This window comes from Mastigoproctus giganteus, chromosome 1 (assembly GCF_048544385.1).
Source record: "Mastigoproctus giganteus isolate SK-2022 chromosome 1, ASM4854438v1, whole genome shotgun sequence".
Taxonomy (NCBI): domain Eukaryota; kingdom Metazoa; phylum Arthropoda; class Arachnida; order Uropygi; family Thelyphonidae; genus Mastigoproctus; species Mastigoproctus giganteus.
The window spans coordinates 238,415,855-238,432,434 of NC_143575.1; the positions used below are offsets into that span (position 1 = coordinate 238,415,855).

General features: G+C 35.5%; 1 protein-coding gene across 1 annotated transcript in view; it reads right to left on the bottom strand.

Annotated features, from left to right (window-relative positions):
- LOC150091674 (uncharacterized) overlaps positions 1–16,580 on the bottom strand; it is a 133,718-nt gene that overhangs the window by 68,343 nt on the left and 48,795 nt on the right. The window contains exons 2-3 of the mRNA XM_090376298.1: positions 6,480–6,786; positions 5,105–5,210 (exon numbers count right to left, since the gene is read on the bottom strand). Of these exons, the coding sequence (XP_090232424.1) occupies positions 5,105–5,176 (72 nt within the window). The 5' untranslated portion in view covers positions 5,177–5,210; positions 6,480–6,786. The remainder of the gene's footprint in view (positions 1–5,104; positions 5,211–6,479; positions 6,787–16,580) is intronic.

The following is a 16,580-nucleotide window of genomic DNA, read 5'->3' on the forward strand; positions in this document are numbered from 1 at the left end:
ATTTTTTCATGATAAAATGTTGTGTAACAACTTTTGTGAAATTAAAAGGCTCGTAAGATTCAACATACATTCTTCAAGGAAGGAGCGTCTAGGAAATCAACTAATAATGTTCTGAACCTTGCCATCAGGCCTAAGTGGAGTGGTACTTCATATTTATATGTAGTATGTCACCTACACTGACTTCCCTTTTGGGAAATCAATGACCCCATGAGTCAACTACTTATAACTTCCTATTTCGTTCAATCCACAGCATTAAATTAATATAAACATGAATTGAGCATAGTAATCACCATTATCATAGTATATTTTGGTAACTCAACTAATAATGTTTCTTCAAAATCTTGCCTGCTGAGTAGGAAATTTTTTAGGAGGGATGTTGCAAGGATTAATAACAATCTTAGAAATAGTTTTTGGTTTGGTATTGAAAAGAAAAGCTCAGTGGATAACAACTGTACAATCATGTACAGTCAAGTTTTTTTTGGACCCATTTCACAACTGCTTTAGACATCTGTAGATGACAGTGAACAGTCTTCAATGCTGCAAGTGGATATTATTGGCTATCTAGCAGTTCCTGAAATCTTTTTGTTAATCACTTGTGATTAACTTTACTACAGCAACAATTATTTCAGTATTGACAGCATCAGATAGTATTCCACATCTTAGAATAGGTTTCAAGCTGTGTTTTTTAAGTTTGTTTTATCACCCTCGGTATTCTGGTATAATGAGGGCTACTTTCCTTATACATCTATATCAGTAAGATCCAGGTACCTTAAGAAATAGTGCTATCTGGTAAAAAGCAGGATACTAGTTCAATGCAGGTATTGAAATAGTTTGAGAAAATAATGCTACACTCTGTTAGGTTTTGCTGTTGTGACTGTCTGGGGGACACCTTTATCCATCCATTGAAAAGGGGTAAATGTAGTCTTTTCTAAAGAACCTATGAACCAAGCTCTGTCACTCCTAATTTTAAGGCACATTTGCATAAGCACTTGTCTTCACCATGTCTGTCCATCTGCACATAACTCCCAGTGGACAGATTTTTCATCAAATTTTATAGTTGTTCCTTTTAAAAATATTTGTTGAGTCATTACAAATTTCATTAAAATCAGACAAATAGAAATCCACAGACCGTGCATGGATGGCATGTTTCTGTCTATGAAGATGTATACAGAGTGAGAAAAAAAGAGAGAGGAGACTCAAAAAGAAAAAAAATATTTATCCGGGAGGAGAGTAATAAATATTATATAGTTCTAATTAAACTGAATAGCTAAGTTCAGAGAACTTGAAACTAAGTTTTATTAAGTGTTCTATAAAGTTAGAGTAATTAATTGAGAAGGATATATACTGTATTTACTTTTCTATTAATCACAGAAAAAGAAAAAAAAATCAATTAAATTTAAGGAAAAAACAATTTGAATGTACCTGAAATGTAATGCAGTGCATACATTAACACTAGAGCCATCAGATAACAAAAATACCCAAAACTGCTGTTGCCAGTTATTTTGACTGCTGTACATAAAAAATACTTTTATATTGTTTCCAAAATCTTATTATAAGCATTGATATAAAGTAACTGGCAACAGTACATAGTATTGTGGTTATGGTAATATGCATAAAAGTAATATTTCTGACAGCAAAAATTTGAATACAACCTTGTTTAAAAAATAAACTGAAGTTTAAAAACTAATTTCCACAAATTAAACAAATGGCAGTTTTTTTCCCAACAGTTCCTGTACCTTTTTCACACATACATTTTTATTAACAGTGCCTATTTTTGTAATTTGTTTGCCTTGCATCGCCTAATTTGGCACTGATGCCTTTTGAGAGGTTTGGTATGGCTGCTATTGTTAGTGGTTCAAGCTGCTGCTGTCTGTGAATCTACATATTCTTTAGCTAGATTCAATATACAATCTCTTTTCTTCATGACTTTCCCTTTCACTTCTTTATAAATAATCCAGGCATTGATTACTGCAAGATCTAATATATTATAAAAGATGGGAACCGGCCATCTACGTGAACCTGCTTTTCGTGAATTATTTTAGCCATTTGGTCTAAAACATCAACCCCGTACTTTGTTTCATTGTAATATAATACTGTGTCAGGCTTCTTTTTTGTACCATTACTTATTGCAACGTTTGTGCGAAATGTACTCAAGATTATGACGTTTTTATTTGCTTCAACCTGATAATACATCAGTGTACAATCATCAAGTTTGAAAACTGAAATGGAATATAATTCTGTCTTCTTTTTTATGGAGGATGGAACTTTTTTATGAGCACAATTCACAGTTTCCATTATGAATTGTTTGTTTTTGGATTGATTTCTTTGCCAATTCAAAACTGATAAAAGTTATTAGTGGTTATGTTTCAACCTCGATTCAAAAATGTTTTCGTTAGTTTTAGAAAGACATATTCAGAAAGTGGTCAACTAGGTGAGTGCATATTGTCTTACCCCCAAATAAGGAAAGCCATTCAGTAAAACTTTTCTGGTTTTTTGGAGTTGTCAGCTGCCAACCAAAACTTTATATCAAACTTTTCTGGTCACACACCAGGTGGGCCATGTATTTGGCATCTAACTTTAGTTGTAAATAGCTGCTCATCTACTGTAATGTTTGCTCCAGGTATATAGCAAGCTTTACAAATGGAAATAAATTTGCACCATATTTCTGAAGCTAAATCAAATTTATTTTTAAACAAAGTACAGTAGAATATTAGTTATCTGGAAAAATTTGGAAGGTTGATCTTTATTATTTTTTTTATTAACGGTAGTATAGTAAGCAGCGGTTATAGTGATATCATGTTTGCAAACTGAATTTTTATTCTAATAAGCGAAAGATCGAGTTTACTACCCATTTATAACAGATTGTATAAACAAAAAAACCCCAATAAACCGAAAACTGCAAATTGTTTTACAGTTGTGACCTTTATAATTCTATGTGACCTTCAGAAATGTGCTTTAGAAAAATATCACAGAGGCTACTGGGTTTTCTCAGAAACCATGAGTGAATTTCAGATTCGGTAAGAATAATATCAGCCCAAAACTGTGATTTATTATTTTTCTCAATTTTTTAAAACACAGTTTTAACATTGCAACAAAAAAAACGGAAATTATTAATAGAATTAGAAAAGGTTAAAATTTAAAAAAAAAAATCTCTCCTAAGAGTTTAATGTGGGGACTTCAACAATTTACTACATCAATAAAAATTCCAATGCTATAACAAAATTTGTCGAAAGACGATGTCGAAACCTGAAAATGCCACTTTAGAGAATGCATTTTATCTTGTATTTCTTCAGAAGCAAAGTTTAGGTGAACCAGTGTCTGGCCCAATGTTGTGTGAACAAACACTGGATTTTAATTGAAAATTAAGAGGCAACAAAGGTTTTAAGACAAGCACAGGTTGGCTGAAAAACTTTGTTGCCTCTTAATAGCAAGAAACTTTCTACAGACAAATCAGCAGCAGTGTCCTTTAAAAGTAAGTCTGCTTCAGTTATAGCAAATTACAAGAAAGAAAACTTTTATAATATTGATGAGACTGGCTTATTATGAAAAGCATTACAGAGAAAAACACTAGCCACTAAAAGAGAAATGTCTGCACCAGGTTTTAAGATGGGAAAAGAGCAAGTTACAATTGCTATGCGTGCAAATGCTACTGGGATGCACAGATTGTCCATTATCGGTAAGTCGAAAAAACTGAGAACATTTAAAAATCTTTCTAATTTTCCTGTTTCGTATAAAAATCATAAAAATACCTGGATGAATGTTTCTGTTTTCCAAAGACTGGTTTAATTTTTTTTTTTTTTATTTAATTCATCTTAATTATTTAATTTAATTGTAAGGTAAGATTAAATTTATTTAATCTTGACTTTTCTGTTCGATTGACTGTTCGATTATCCGGAAAATTTGGCTATCTGGAAGAAGTCTATTTTGGCGATTACTTCATATTTCCATTTAAAATAAAATTACTTCAATGTGTGTGTGTGTGTGTGTGTGTGTGTGTGTGTGTGTGTGTGTGTGTGTGTGTGTGTGTGTGTGTGTGTGTGTGTGTGTGTGTGTGTGTGTGTGTACACGTAAAGCAGTAATCCTTTGTGTTATTCATTTAGAATGAATAATGTAGCATTCCTCCTTTTTATAAATAAAAAAAGAAAATTTCTTTTACAATAGTCACTGTATCCATTTCATCCTAACTTGCAATAGTAAGAAAAATTTAATTAATACTCATTTTGCCAGTACTAATAGTAATATGGTATAAGCCCAATTATACAACAGCCGTGGGGGACTGGGGGTCTCCAGTTGCATACATTTGCTGGTTAAATGGGCATTACTTGTATAGGTGCCAACACAACACAACAAAATGCTGTAATGCAAAGTTAAAACTTCTTAGTCACACCAGCATGTGAATAGTATACTTTATTTTAATTGTAATTAAATTTAACGCTTGCTTTTAGACTTCTTTTCAATGAAACCTCGCACCAATTGTGCTTTTATATGACAAATTGTTAAAGAGCCAAGATCACATGCCTTCATAAGTGAAGGAGTATGATCCTAGCTAATAAGTAATGTCATAACCCGTAATAACCTGAGCATTACAATTTTAATCTTTTTTGAGTCTTCTATAAAATATCTAGTTTCTGTTTTAACATTAATAAAACATATAAACATTTTTCACAAACTTTCTAATCATTTCTAGATACCAACCATCAGATTAACAGATGGATGAATTATAGATATGGCAACATAAATGCTGACAGGCAAAAGAGACTTCAGCACCCCTGTTGATCACTTTTGATACATCTAATTTTTTTTTTCAAGAATTAATTTTAATATAATAATATATGTCTTGTTAACATTAATATTTAAGAGTATGAAATCTCTTCCCTATTGGGTTGGTAGGTGGTGCAATGCAAATGTCCTTTTTTACTCTTTCTTTCTTTTTAATATATTTTTCAAATATGCTGGTTACATAAGCTTGACAGTTGGATGGATGCTGGATAGCTGGGCTTTTACCGTATTTTTATAGCACTACATTCATCAGCAGTTGTTCCAAATCAGCTTCAGTAAGCAAAATATTTCAATATAACATAATGAAAACTCCATTAATACTTACACCGCTATCATACGAAGGAATCTTAAGCCAGGCTGGTGCAAAGTCATGAGCAGGCGCACTTCTGTTCGCCATCAGTACTGATGGCTAAGGAACACCATGATAGGCTCTATTAAAAGTAGGGGGGAAAGCAAGAAACATTTACAATTGTCCTACATTACAAATAATATCACACTGTATTGTATAATAGGTCTATTTTAGTATAATACCTTTTATTTTGAAGCAATTTCTACAAGTGTAATTTAATATTTAAAAAATAAATAAATCATAATACTTGAAATACATAACATTAATAAGAAATAACCTTTTGACTTGAATTGTGCAAATCAAGACTAATCTAGTTGCCCCCAAGTATTGCAATAATCCTTAGAATATGCAGCTAAAATTAAAAGCAGGTAATAAAAGTAACCACTCAAAGCATGCAAAGCATTTTACTAATGCATCTTTTGGAATGATTGGGAAGAAGACTCTGTACTACTATTCTTTGCACCATTTTATCAACTCAGTATTTTTTGCAGAACGGGTGAAACAAATGAGATTTGAGAATATGCAGAAAGTTTAGTAGGCTTTTCATGTCTTGCTGCATTCCCTTGTACAGAATACTTGAAGAATGTAGGGCATTAATGTAAACAGAATACCAAGAACAGAGAATACCCTGAAAAATAAATTAGTTCAGATGCAAGGAATTGTTTGAATTCTATGTTCTCGCAACCGCTGACTCTGGAAATGTTAAAATAAGAAATTTGCAAGATGTAGTATCAACAACAGTGTTTCATTAAAACACCACACTATCGTTCAAAATTCTGCACAAAACAGTTGAAACAACTTAGGAAGCAAGTGCCATGTTGGGAACATAAAATGAAATGCATCGTGACTATTTCAAAAAAATTAGGTATGGTGCATTTCCATCAGGACTTCAACACTTGGTTGGCAGCATTGCTTTTAGAATAGGTTCATATTAATGTATCATTTAATCAAAGCTACAGTATCATCTCAGTCATAATCATGAGCAATGTTCCTGTACTAGACCTATAAACGGAATTTTTTTTTTTTTTAATTTAGAAACTGATGATAAGCCATGCATTTCTTTTAAGTGTAGATTGAGTAAAAAAAAAAAAAAAAAAAAAACCTACTACCACCCATGATTGGGGAAGGCAACTTCTATATGAATAATCTAAAGGCAGTAAGTATATAAATGAGTTGTCAGCCATTTTAAATTTAGAATAGCAGTGAAGTGGTAACCCTTGCATTTATTAAGCATGTGAATAGGCTAAAATTACAACTTCAATAGAAAAGGTATAGAGTTCTAATTTTAAAAATTTTAACAGACATATTCAATGCTTTAACAATCACACCCAATAGAATAAAAAGCGCATACCTGCTGGATGCCCAGTAGGAACCATCCACCTGCCGTAGGCAGGTCAACTGTCTTCTGTCAGCACTCACAATCGCTATATATAATTAAGTCAGCAGGTGATGGTGGAACAGAAACAATGTTGGCAGAGAAGTAAAGGATAATTCCAAGAGATTATTCTACATTGGTAATTAGTTTCATGAACTCCAGCAGAAGTCAGTAATTGATCAGTAAGTTCCACTATATGAATAACAAATTTCTTTTGATGCTACCTTCTCATCATGACAATCCAAGATTGTAAGAGCAGTGTCAATCTTCAGTTACAGAAAGTCTATAAAAAAGAAAAGGACTCTGCTATTAGCATTTTAATGGTAGACTTTTCAGAAAACAATTAAATACTTATTCTAAATCACATAATGGCAATCTTAAAACATTTGTTCTAAATTGGATTAGTCCTTTAGCAGAACCACTTTATTTCAATAACGTTTGTTTGTTTATTTGGTTTTTAGGAGCATTAGCAACTAAGGCCATATTGCTCCGGGATATGTGGTGGTCATTCCCTGACCTTTCCGCATCCTCCGTATTTGGTGGTGACGTAAGTAAGGATCTGATCATCTCCAGCATCGAAATGTGGAAAAATTGAAATTTTTGAGTGTTTCAATACTGCTTATTTTATTTCTGGTTAACACAACTCTACACTGCGTAAGAGTAAAATCTGGAAAGGTCAAGATTTGTATGATTTCCAAGAATAATGTGAGAGATTTAATGCATCCTTCAAGTTGGACAGCAAACTGAAGGTATTTTTTATGAATAGCAGAATAATGGAAGCACCAAATGAGGATACGTTCCACTGTTAGTTGAGTCTGACTGCATGAGCATTGAGAACTCTCCCCCTTAAGCAAGAACAGACTGGCAAGAAGAGAATGACTAGTACTGAATTTCATCAGCACTGCCTCTTTCCATCTATTGCACCTGCAACTTGATTCCTAAAAAACAATCAGAAACAAATCAGTCACTGAATAATGATTATTCCATAACTGAAAACTGTTTGTTTATAAGCTTTATAATGCAAGAGCAGCATAGTGGTGGTGCATTTTTTAATTTGTAGGTGTTTGTTTTTAACTTGAGCAAGAGTGATCTATGCAGGCTGCTTGTACAAGATTTTGCAGTCTCTATATAGGGCACTTGAAGAGATTGTGGGTTAAATCATGAGGTTGTTTTGCAACAAGATCAGCTTTTTCATTCCTGAGACCCAGAATGTTGAATTCTGATTGTACTCACAAACAGTTCTTATTATAAGATGTAAAGAGGAGGGTCTACTTCTTGTGGCAGTGTCTAAAGGAATCAGTACACAAACTATAAGATAAACAATTTAGCAACTTGATCTACAACTAATTTAATGGCATATAATTCAACTGTGAAAAAAAGACACAAAAGCTGCAGCACCTACATAGGTGTCAGTTTGGGAGTTAACTTACTCAATAGCCAGCTTGGGGGTTGGATATTGAGTAAATTATATGCAACTCTTTTTTGAAAAAAACTGTTTAATATTTATATGTAGATATGAGAATCACTGACATCATTTAGAGTGGTGGGCGTATATATTCCCAAGTTGAGGATGGCAATGTATCCTAAAATATGTTGCACAGCTCGATATTCCAGGCATGAGACAACTCCAGTAGTCTGGGTGAAGCAGGTCAAGTTCTCATTTGGTTTGCTGATATAGAAGAAATCAAGTACAGTGGACCCCTCCTTTACGATTGGTTCACCATATGATCAAGTCACTTTAAGATGGATTCTCCATAATAAAATACCATTCACTAGATGATATGTGGTAAGCACCAGTCATCGTGATCACATTTGTGAATTGAATTTTAATTCTATTAAACTGCGATTCTAATAAGGGAAAATAGGAGCAATATTATCCACAGACAAAAGTAGAGATCACAAATTTACACTTCATTACATTACTAATTAACAACATTAAATGATACGTGAAAATCAGAATATTTTCCACAGGCATTGCTTAATTAATATGTACTGTGATATGTACATACTAACTAGTTGATATTTCTGTTCACTGACATTTTGGAGGAAGAAGTGTAAAATTTAAAACAGTAAAAAAGATAAGCAATCAATAACAAAGAACACGGCAAGCACAAATTGCAACTAACACAATATGTACAAGTGAGACACAAAGTAACACGTTTATGAAGCTTAAAAAATAGGAATGAAGCAAAGATTCTGAAAATTTATTTATGTTTTTTATATGATTGAAGGTTTCACCATAACAACTTAAAAATCTAGAGAATTATAGCTATCGGTATTATCACAAATTCAATAAGATTGAGCTTACTACCAGTTTATAATAGATTGCCCTAATAGAAAAGCCTAATAAACCAGAAACTGCAAATTGTTTTTATTGTTTTATGATGGTGACTCCCAGAAATGTACTTTAGAAAAATATCACAAAGGAGTACAAAATTGATTCTTTTAACCAAACATATGATAACGATGAAAGTGTAGTGCATTTTAATGATTTGAATTGGTTTTTTTTTTGAAATTAAAGTAGCTGATTACACTAACCAGTGATCATGTTAACAGGAGTCGACTTATTTCACTTGATGATGGGATGGGCTTACAATTGTCTCCAACCAGACCATGTGGTCCTTCCTCTCAACCAACAGAAATGTGTTGGCTGCATGCTTTGTTTTTGCTTCTTTTAGTTGAAGTCATTTTTTGTGTTGTTCTTTAATCATTATATTAGTTTTAACCAATATGTACAATTTCCATTATAAAAATCACCGTCGAAGACAAAGAAAGCCAACACGAGACCACAGGAAACTTACCCGGCAAACTCTTTTCTCCCTACATTCTCGGTAAACAGATGGTGCATGTTATTGGTAGTGGCAATAGAAGTCGATAATGATGTATTGATTAGTTTTTCTCATTATGAAAAGCAGATTATTGGAGTTCATCTATAGAAGTCATTTTCCCATTTTAAAATAGCAGGGGGGGGGGACTACTGCTCTAGACCGCCTCAGTCTTAGAGTGTTTATCTCCCCCCTTCCTGCTATTTTAAAATGGGAAAATGACTTCTATAGATGGTGCATGTTATCGGTAGTGGCAGTAGAAGTCGTTTTCCAATTTTAAAACAGTGGGGTGGGGGGATAAATACCCCAAGACTGAGGCAGTCTAGAGGGTGTACCCTTAAGTAAATCTCAGCCCACTCAGTTTGTTATCCAATAAAAGTCATCACCATCTGTTTACTGAGAACGCAGGGAGAAACTGCGGTAGCGGGAAATTAGTGTGCCTGGTAAAGTTTCCCATGGTTCTCCTGTTGGCTTTCTTTACTTTAGCCAAATCACCTCTTAGAGAGAGAAATAGCTTAGTTATACACAGGATGTCTCAAAAATATTGGTACAAACATTTAGAGGAAGTAGGACGTGAATCACATAGGAACCCATAACCAGAAACGTCACGGGAAAGTAGTAACAGAGGCACAAGAAGTAGAAATGACACAAAACAGTAATTAGTGGCAAACATTTATCTGACATAATATTAACAATAGAGTACGAGATGGATGCACTTCATGATGTTACAACAGATGCTCGAAGGTTCCACTATGAGACGCAATGCATGCGCGACACCGACGCAGCATGGATTGGCAGACACGGTCGAACACACCTGGAGTTTCTTTGACAGTAGCAGCAGCGCAGACGAGTCTCGCCACGAGTTCCATTTCCGTCTCCACGGGTGATTCAAACACGATAGATTTGAATATTAAATATTTTGACCGACATTTGTGCATCTTTTCATTACCGTTTATTATTGATTAGGAAATATCCTATGGCACCGACCGTAGCTCGGTGCCATAGGATATTTCACCGGCCAATCCATCAACGCCCAAAACGCCTGTTCAAATGGTAATGAACACACCTTCCATAATGCGCAGGCGCCCCGTCATGTTGAAACCAAATGTTGCTTCTAACATTTGCTGGAACATTGTCAAGTAACCCTGGTAGAACTTGTTCAAGAAAGATTCGATATTTAGCGGAGTTCATGCGGGATGTTAACAGGTATGAGCCGACTAAGCAGTCACCGACCATACCTGCCCACACATTTGTTGCGAAGCGATGTTGTGCCGCATGGGGCACACACCATGTGGGCCCTCTGCTGATCCATACACTAGGTGCATGTCTGCCAGCTCACAGTTCGTATATCGATGCATGCTCTTCGTGCGGTGACTACTGCTTGAATGAGTATACCAGAAAATTTCCCTCTCGCGAACTGATGAACAGCGCCGTGTACCGACTTACATTTCCAGTTGTGGGTTAATATGCGATTCACATTCCTTTAGATGTTAAATACCTCCCCTAAACGTTTGTACCAATATTTTTGAGACACCCTGTATAATGAAAATTGCAACTTCTGAGGTCTTGGAATGAATTACCAAAAAACAATGTGCTACTGAGTTCACATTACGATATTTTCACTATATGATGGTGTCTCTGGAACGGATTAATAATGTAAAGCGGGGTCCACTGTAGTTTTATAAAGATATTTTCAACTGGGGCTGGGGAGTAAACTAAGAGCAATGTTTTTTCTGATAAACATATAGAGGGAGGGGGTGTGTTTGTGAACTTCGACGTAAAGGCTTTGTGCTAGAGTTTCTGAAAGCTCCCAGGGTAATTCTGAAAACCATGTGCTGGATGGCATGAAAACCATGTGCTGATCATTGCTCTACCTCAAAGTATGGATGATACAAATAGGAGCAAATTCAATTTCTTCAAACAGTTGAAGAAATTGACTGAGTTTGGGTCTGAAAGTTTAATCTGTTATCCAATTAAGTCCTCAAAATTGGACAGTGTAAATGAAAGGAAATGGAATATTACTAATCAAAAGCAGAACAGTTTTTAGGATATCTTGCGTCAAGCTATTAATATAGATTGCAGATACAGGTACACAAAGTAAGGAGCCCTGTGGGACACCTTCCCAAATATGAGATGCTGACAGAATATTCATACAGCATACTTTTCAGGTCCACTACTGGACTGTTGATGAATATTCCAATGATGGACCTGAAAAGCATGAAAGTGTAAGAATTCTGAATTAATTACATCAAGGGGACTGTCCTTTAGCTCCAGGTTAATTATTTCCACAAAAATCCCATAACACTAAAGTGGTGCCAAAGGCCTTCTCAATGTCTAGGATGACCATGATCAGATGTCTCATGAAGGCATTGCAAATGTGGGATTCAACCTTGAGGAACAACTGTAGAGTAGAATTGTTTTTACGAAAATCACACTGATGATCAGTTACAGCAGTGGTTTTCAACCTTTTTTTTTTAATATCATCATGATCATCAGCCATTTTCAATCCACTGCAGGATGAAGGTCTCTCCAGCAACTTTCCAGTTCCTTCTGTTTTGAGCACTGGCCATCCATTTACTACCCACAAACTCATGAATTTCATCTATCCATCTCCGCCTTTGTCTTCCAGGTTTTCTTCTAGCTCCTCTTGGATACCATTCTGTTATTTTCTTAGTCCATCTGTCATCATGTCTTCGAGCTATGTGTCCTACCAAAGACCATTTTAGTTCTTTAGTTTTGATAAGAATGTCCTTTACTTAAGTTTGCTGCCTAATCCACGTGTTTCTCTTCTTATCTAACAGTCTGATTCCCAATATACAGGTGACCCCCGCTTAACGCTGATCATTCGTTCCGGAAAAACAGAGCGCTAAGTGAATCCGCGCTAAGCGAGTGCCACTTTCCCATAAGGTAACATATGTATTTGTGAGCTACGGTCGGTGCCATAGGATATTTCCTAATCAATAATAAACGGTAATGAAAAGATGCACAAATGTCGGTCAAAATATTTAATATTCAAATATTTGCACATATAAAATATTCTGCATTACATACGTATAATTATGTGGTAACTACTTGCGTCTCAAAAGTAAACAGAATTCCAATTAAAATAATGAATTTAATTGATTTAATTTAATGGATGAATTTAATCATGAAAAATGTGTGGATTTTGAGTTGAACTTTGGCCCTCTTCCAAATAAACTAAAAGGGGTATTAATTTTAAATGGCCCGCAGCGTTACCACCCAACAATAAAGTCAACCGATCCTTCGCCGCTTTGAAACTTGGCATGTTTTTTGTTCTTTCAATATGAAACATCTTTTAGGCATTCGTTTCCACAAAAGTCCTGCTTCATCTATGTTAAAAACTTGTTGAGAAGTATAACACATAATACCCCTCTTCAATAATTTTAACAAGTTCTTTTTTGAAAGTTTCGGCTCCTTAATCTGCACTAGCGGCTTCTCCCGGGATTTTAAATCTATTCTACCAGTTTTAAATGGTTCCACATTTTTTTTTTTTTTTAGGCGAGTTTTCTTCAGATCATCCTATTGGCTAATATCTCTCTCTCTCTCTCTCTCTCTCTCTCTCTCTCTCTCTCTCTCTCTCTCTCTCTCTCTCTCTCTCTTTTTAATATTTAACTTAACTGAATTCTGCATTGGAATATTATCTTCAAAAAAATTAGTCTTTCCATTTCAATCCTAATAGCCGGTCTAGTCCTAGTTGCTTGCAGTGGAACAGCTATTGTTCCAGCTGCTAAAATTAATTCTTTATTTTTTCATAATTGTTCTTACAGTTAAATTTGCGAGTCCTAAATTATGGCACACATCCGCTTGTCGTTGACCGGAATCGATTCACTTCAAAACATCTAATTTAATTTTCAAATTCAGTCTTTTTCTTACATTTATAGTCTTCGTACTGCGCCCAGACGTTGTTGCATTTTCATTCCTGTCGGTCATTATTAGCTCTTCGAAAATATAACTGCGTTGGTTGAATTAATTATGATATAATGTTCAAGTAAACTGTCCGTTACGCACGATGTCTAATACTGTACTGAGTGATGATTAACTAGACTTCGGATAAATGCATATAACGCAAATATTACAAGCAATATATTTGATCATTTTTTAAAATGTTGATCTCGGAACTACGTAACAAGTGACCGTACTTAAATTAGCGTGAGAGAAAATTTCACTGAGCGTGGGAAAATTGCTCAAGTCGGCGTGGGAAACGTTTTAATTCTGTTTTGCTATTCATTTTCAAGCTATCGACTCCATCAAATGAAACGATTTCGTTAAATATGTCAAAAATGTAATCTGTAAAAGAGCGTTATAGTGATCTGTAACAGCGTTATAGTCAGATACGGGTTATAATATAAGAACAGCGTTATAGCGAATCAGCGTAAAGCGAACCACGTTATAATGGGGCCTGCTGTAATTCGTTCCATTCTTCGCTGTGTAGTTCTCAGCTTCTCTTCCATTCTTTTGGTGAGTGCCCAAGTTTCACTTCCATAAGTCACGGTGGGGAGTATACATTGGTTCATTATTTTACGTTTCAGACAAACTCGGATATTGCTCTTCAGTATGTGACTATTTCCTGAATGCTATCCATCCAAAATTTATTCTTTTCTTGACTTCCAGCCATTTATCATTATTACATCTAATAACTTGTCCCAGATAAGTATGACTCCACCTTTTCAATTACTGCTCCTTCAATCATTATTTCCCTTTCTGTGGCATACTTGTTCATCATTACATTTGTTTTAGCCATATTCATCTTTAGTCCAAAATCCTTACTAATTGTGCATAACTGATTAAGGTTTTCCTCTAATTCTTTGGGATCGTGGCTTATGACCACAATGTCATCTAAAAATCGTAAATGGTTTAGGTACTCTCCATTCACATTGACTCCTCTCTGCGACCAGTCTAATCTTCTGAAAGCTTCCTCAAGGGCAGCAGTAAACAGCTGCGGAGATGTGACTCCTTGTGGAACTCCTTTATCAATTTTAAACTTCCTACTGTCTTTGTCTAGTCTAATAAAGGAGGTAGCACTCTCATATATTTTTTTTCAAAATCATAATATATGGGGTATCTATGCCTTGTCTTTCCAGTGCCCGAAACATTGCCTTATGCTATAGGGAGTCAAATGCCTTTTCATAATCCACAAATGCCAGGCATAATGGTGTTTTATATTCATTTGCTTTCTCCATTAGCTGTGATATTATGTGAAAGTGATCCATAGTTGAGAATCCTGTCCTAAAGCCAGCTTGCTCTTTCGGTTGATTCTCATCAAGTATTCTTTCTAATCTGAGAGTAATGACCCTTGTGAACAACTTGTATATGTGGGATAACAAGCTAATTGGTCTATAATTTCCAATTTCTGATTTATCTCCTTTCTTATGCAGCAAAACTATGATTGCATTATTCCACTGCTTAGGCTTCACACCTTTTCTAATGCACTGTGAAGAGCCTTGCCAGTTTTTGTGTTATGTCTCTTCCTCCGAATTTTATCAACTCTACAGTAACTTCATCTTCCCCCGGGGCTTTCTGATTCTTCTTTTCTTCAATGTCTGTTCTACCTCATCAGGAAGAATATCGGGTACGTACGTTGCATGTGTTGCTACTTTGCAATCCATCTTCCCGACTGCTGGCATCATTCCCCTGCTCCTTGTATAATTTTCTATAGTAGTCTTCTGCTATTTGAATTATGCATTCTCTGCTGTTTATAAGTACACCATCGCTATTCTTCAGTTTCAGTATCATTTGTCTTTCTGTATTACTACTCATGGCTGCTGATTTAAATTGTTTGTTTTCCCTTAATGCTTGTTCTACTTTTCTTGTGTTAAATCTTCTTATGTCCTCTCTGAGTCACTTTCTAATGGCTTTGCATAACTCAGTATACTCAATTTTCTCCCTGTCAGTGTTTTTCTTGCTTTTCATTTGTTTTTTTTCTTCTTTGGATTTCTTTTTCCCTATAGGTTTCTTGGGCTTTAACACTTTCAGAAAGTTGTAATATTCCTCGTCGATATTTTGGTCCTGAGCAGTCTGCAGAAGCTCAAACTTGTTCTTAAGTTCCAGTACATACTGCTTTTTCTCCTCTTCTGTTATCTCAAAGACCTTTGTATTATTTACTCAAGTCAAGTTTTTTCCTTTCCTTTCCTACATCTATATCAAGTGTACATCTTACCATTCTGTGATCACTTCAAACATTTACCTTATTCAGGACGGTAACATCATTCACGATATATCTTCTGTTAGTGACGATGAAGTCGATTTCATTAGTAGTTAATCTATTTGGACTCTTCCATGTCCACTTTCTGTTCACCCTTTTCTTGAAAAAAGTATTCATTACTGACAGTCCTTGAGATTCTGTAAATTCCACAAGTCTTTCACCTCTTATTTCTTTCAATTCCAAAATTTCCTATAGTTCCTCTTTCTGCGCTGTTTTGCCTTTTTCCAACCTTAGCATTGAAGTCCCCCATAATAATAGTGTAGTGGGTTAGCATTAGCATTAGTAGAGGCATTTGATGCAAGAAAGCAAGCTTATGCAGCATCAGCCAAAAAAACCACTTCCACATCACCCCTCTGTTCGTTCAAAATACCTGTCCAACTGAGCCTTAAACTTATTTAGGCTATCAACTTCCACGACAAGGGATGGAAGTCCGTTCCACCAACCAACCACCTGCAGGTTAAAGGCAAATTTCCGCACGTCTATCCTACATCTGTCTTTCCTCAATTTGAATTTATGCCCTCTCAGGTGATTATTCTGAGCGAGAGGAAGAATCCCATCAGCATTGAGCATGCTCAAACCATTCAAGGCCTTATACACCTCGCTGGTGCCTAGTCTCCAGACACTGTAATTTGCAAAACTTAAGCCTTTCTTCACTAATCTTGTTGCCCTTCTCTGTACTCGTTCCAGCAGCTCTACATCCTTCTTGAAATGAGGCCTCCAGACCTGTATACAGTACTCTGGGTGTGGCCTGACCATTGCCTTATACAAGGGAATAATCACCTCCTTATCCCTGCTAGAAAAATTCCTATATATCATTGACAATACACCATGAGCTACTCTTGCAGCCCATCTGCACTGCTCACCCCCAGGTCCCTTTCATTCTCTACCACTGTCAGTGTAGTACCACAGAGTTGATATTGCTGTTTCCCATGTGTAGTACTTTACATTTGTCAATGTTAAACTTCATTTGCCACCTCTCAGCCCATCTGCTCAACCTTTCCAGATCCTTTTGCAGCAGCATAGTGTCAG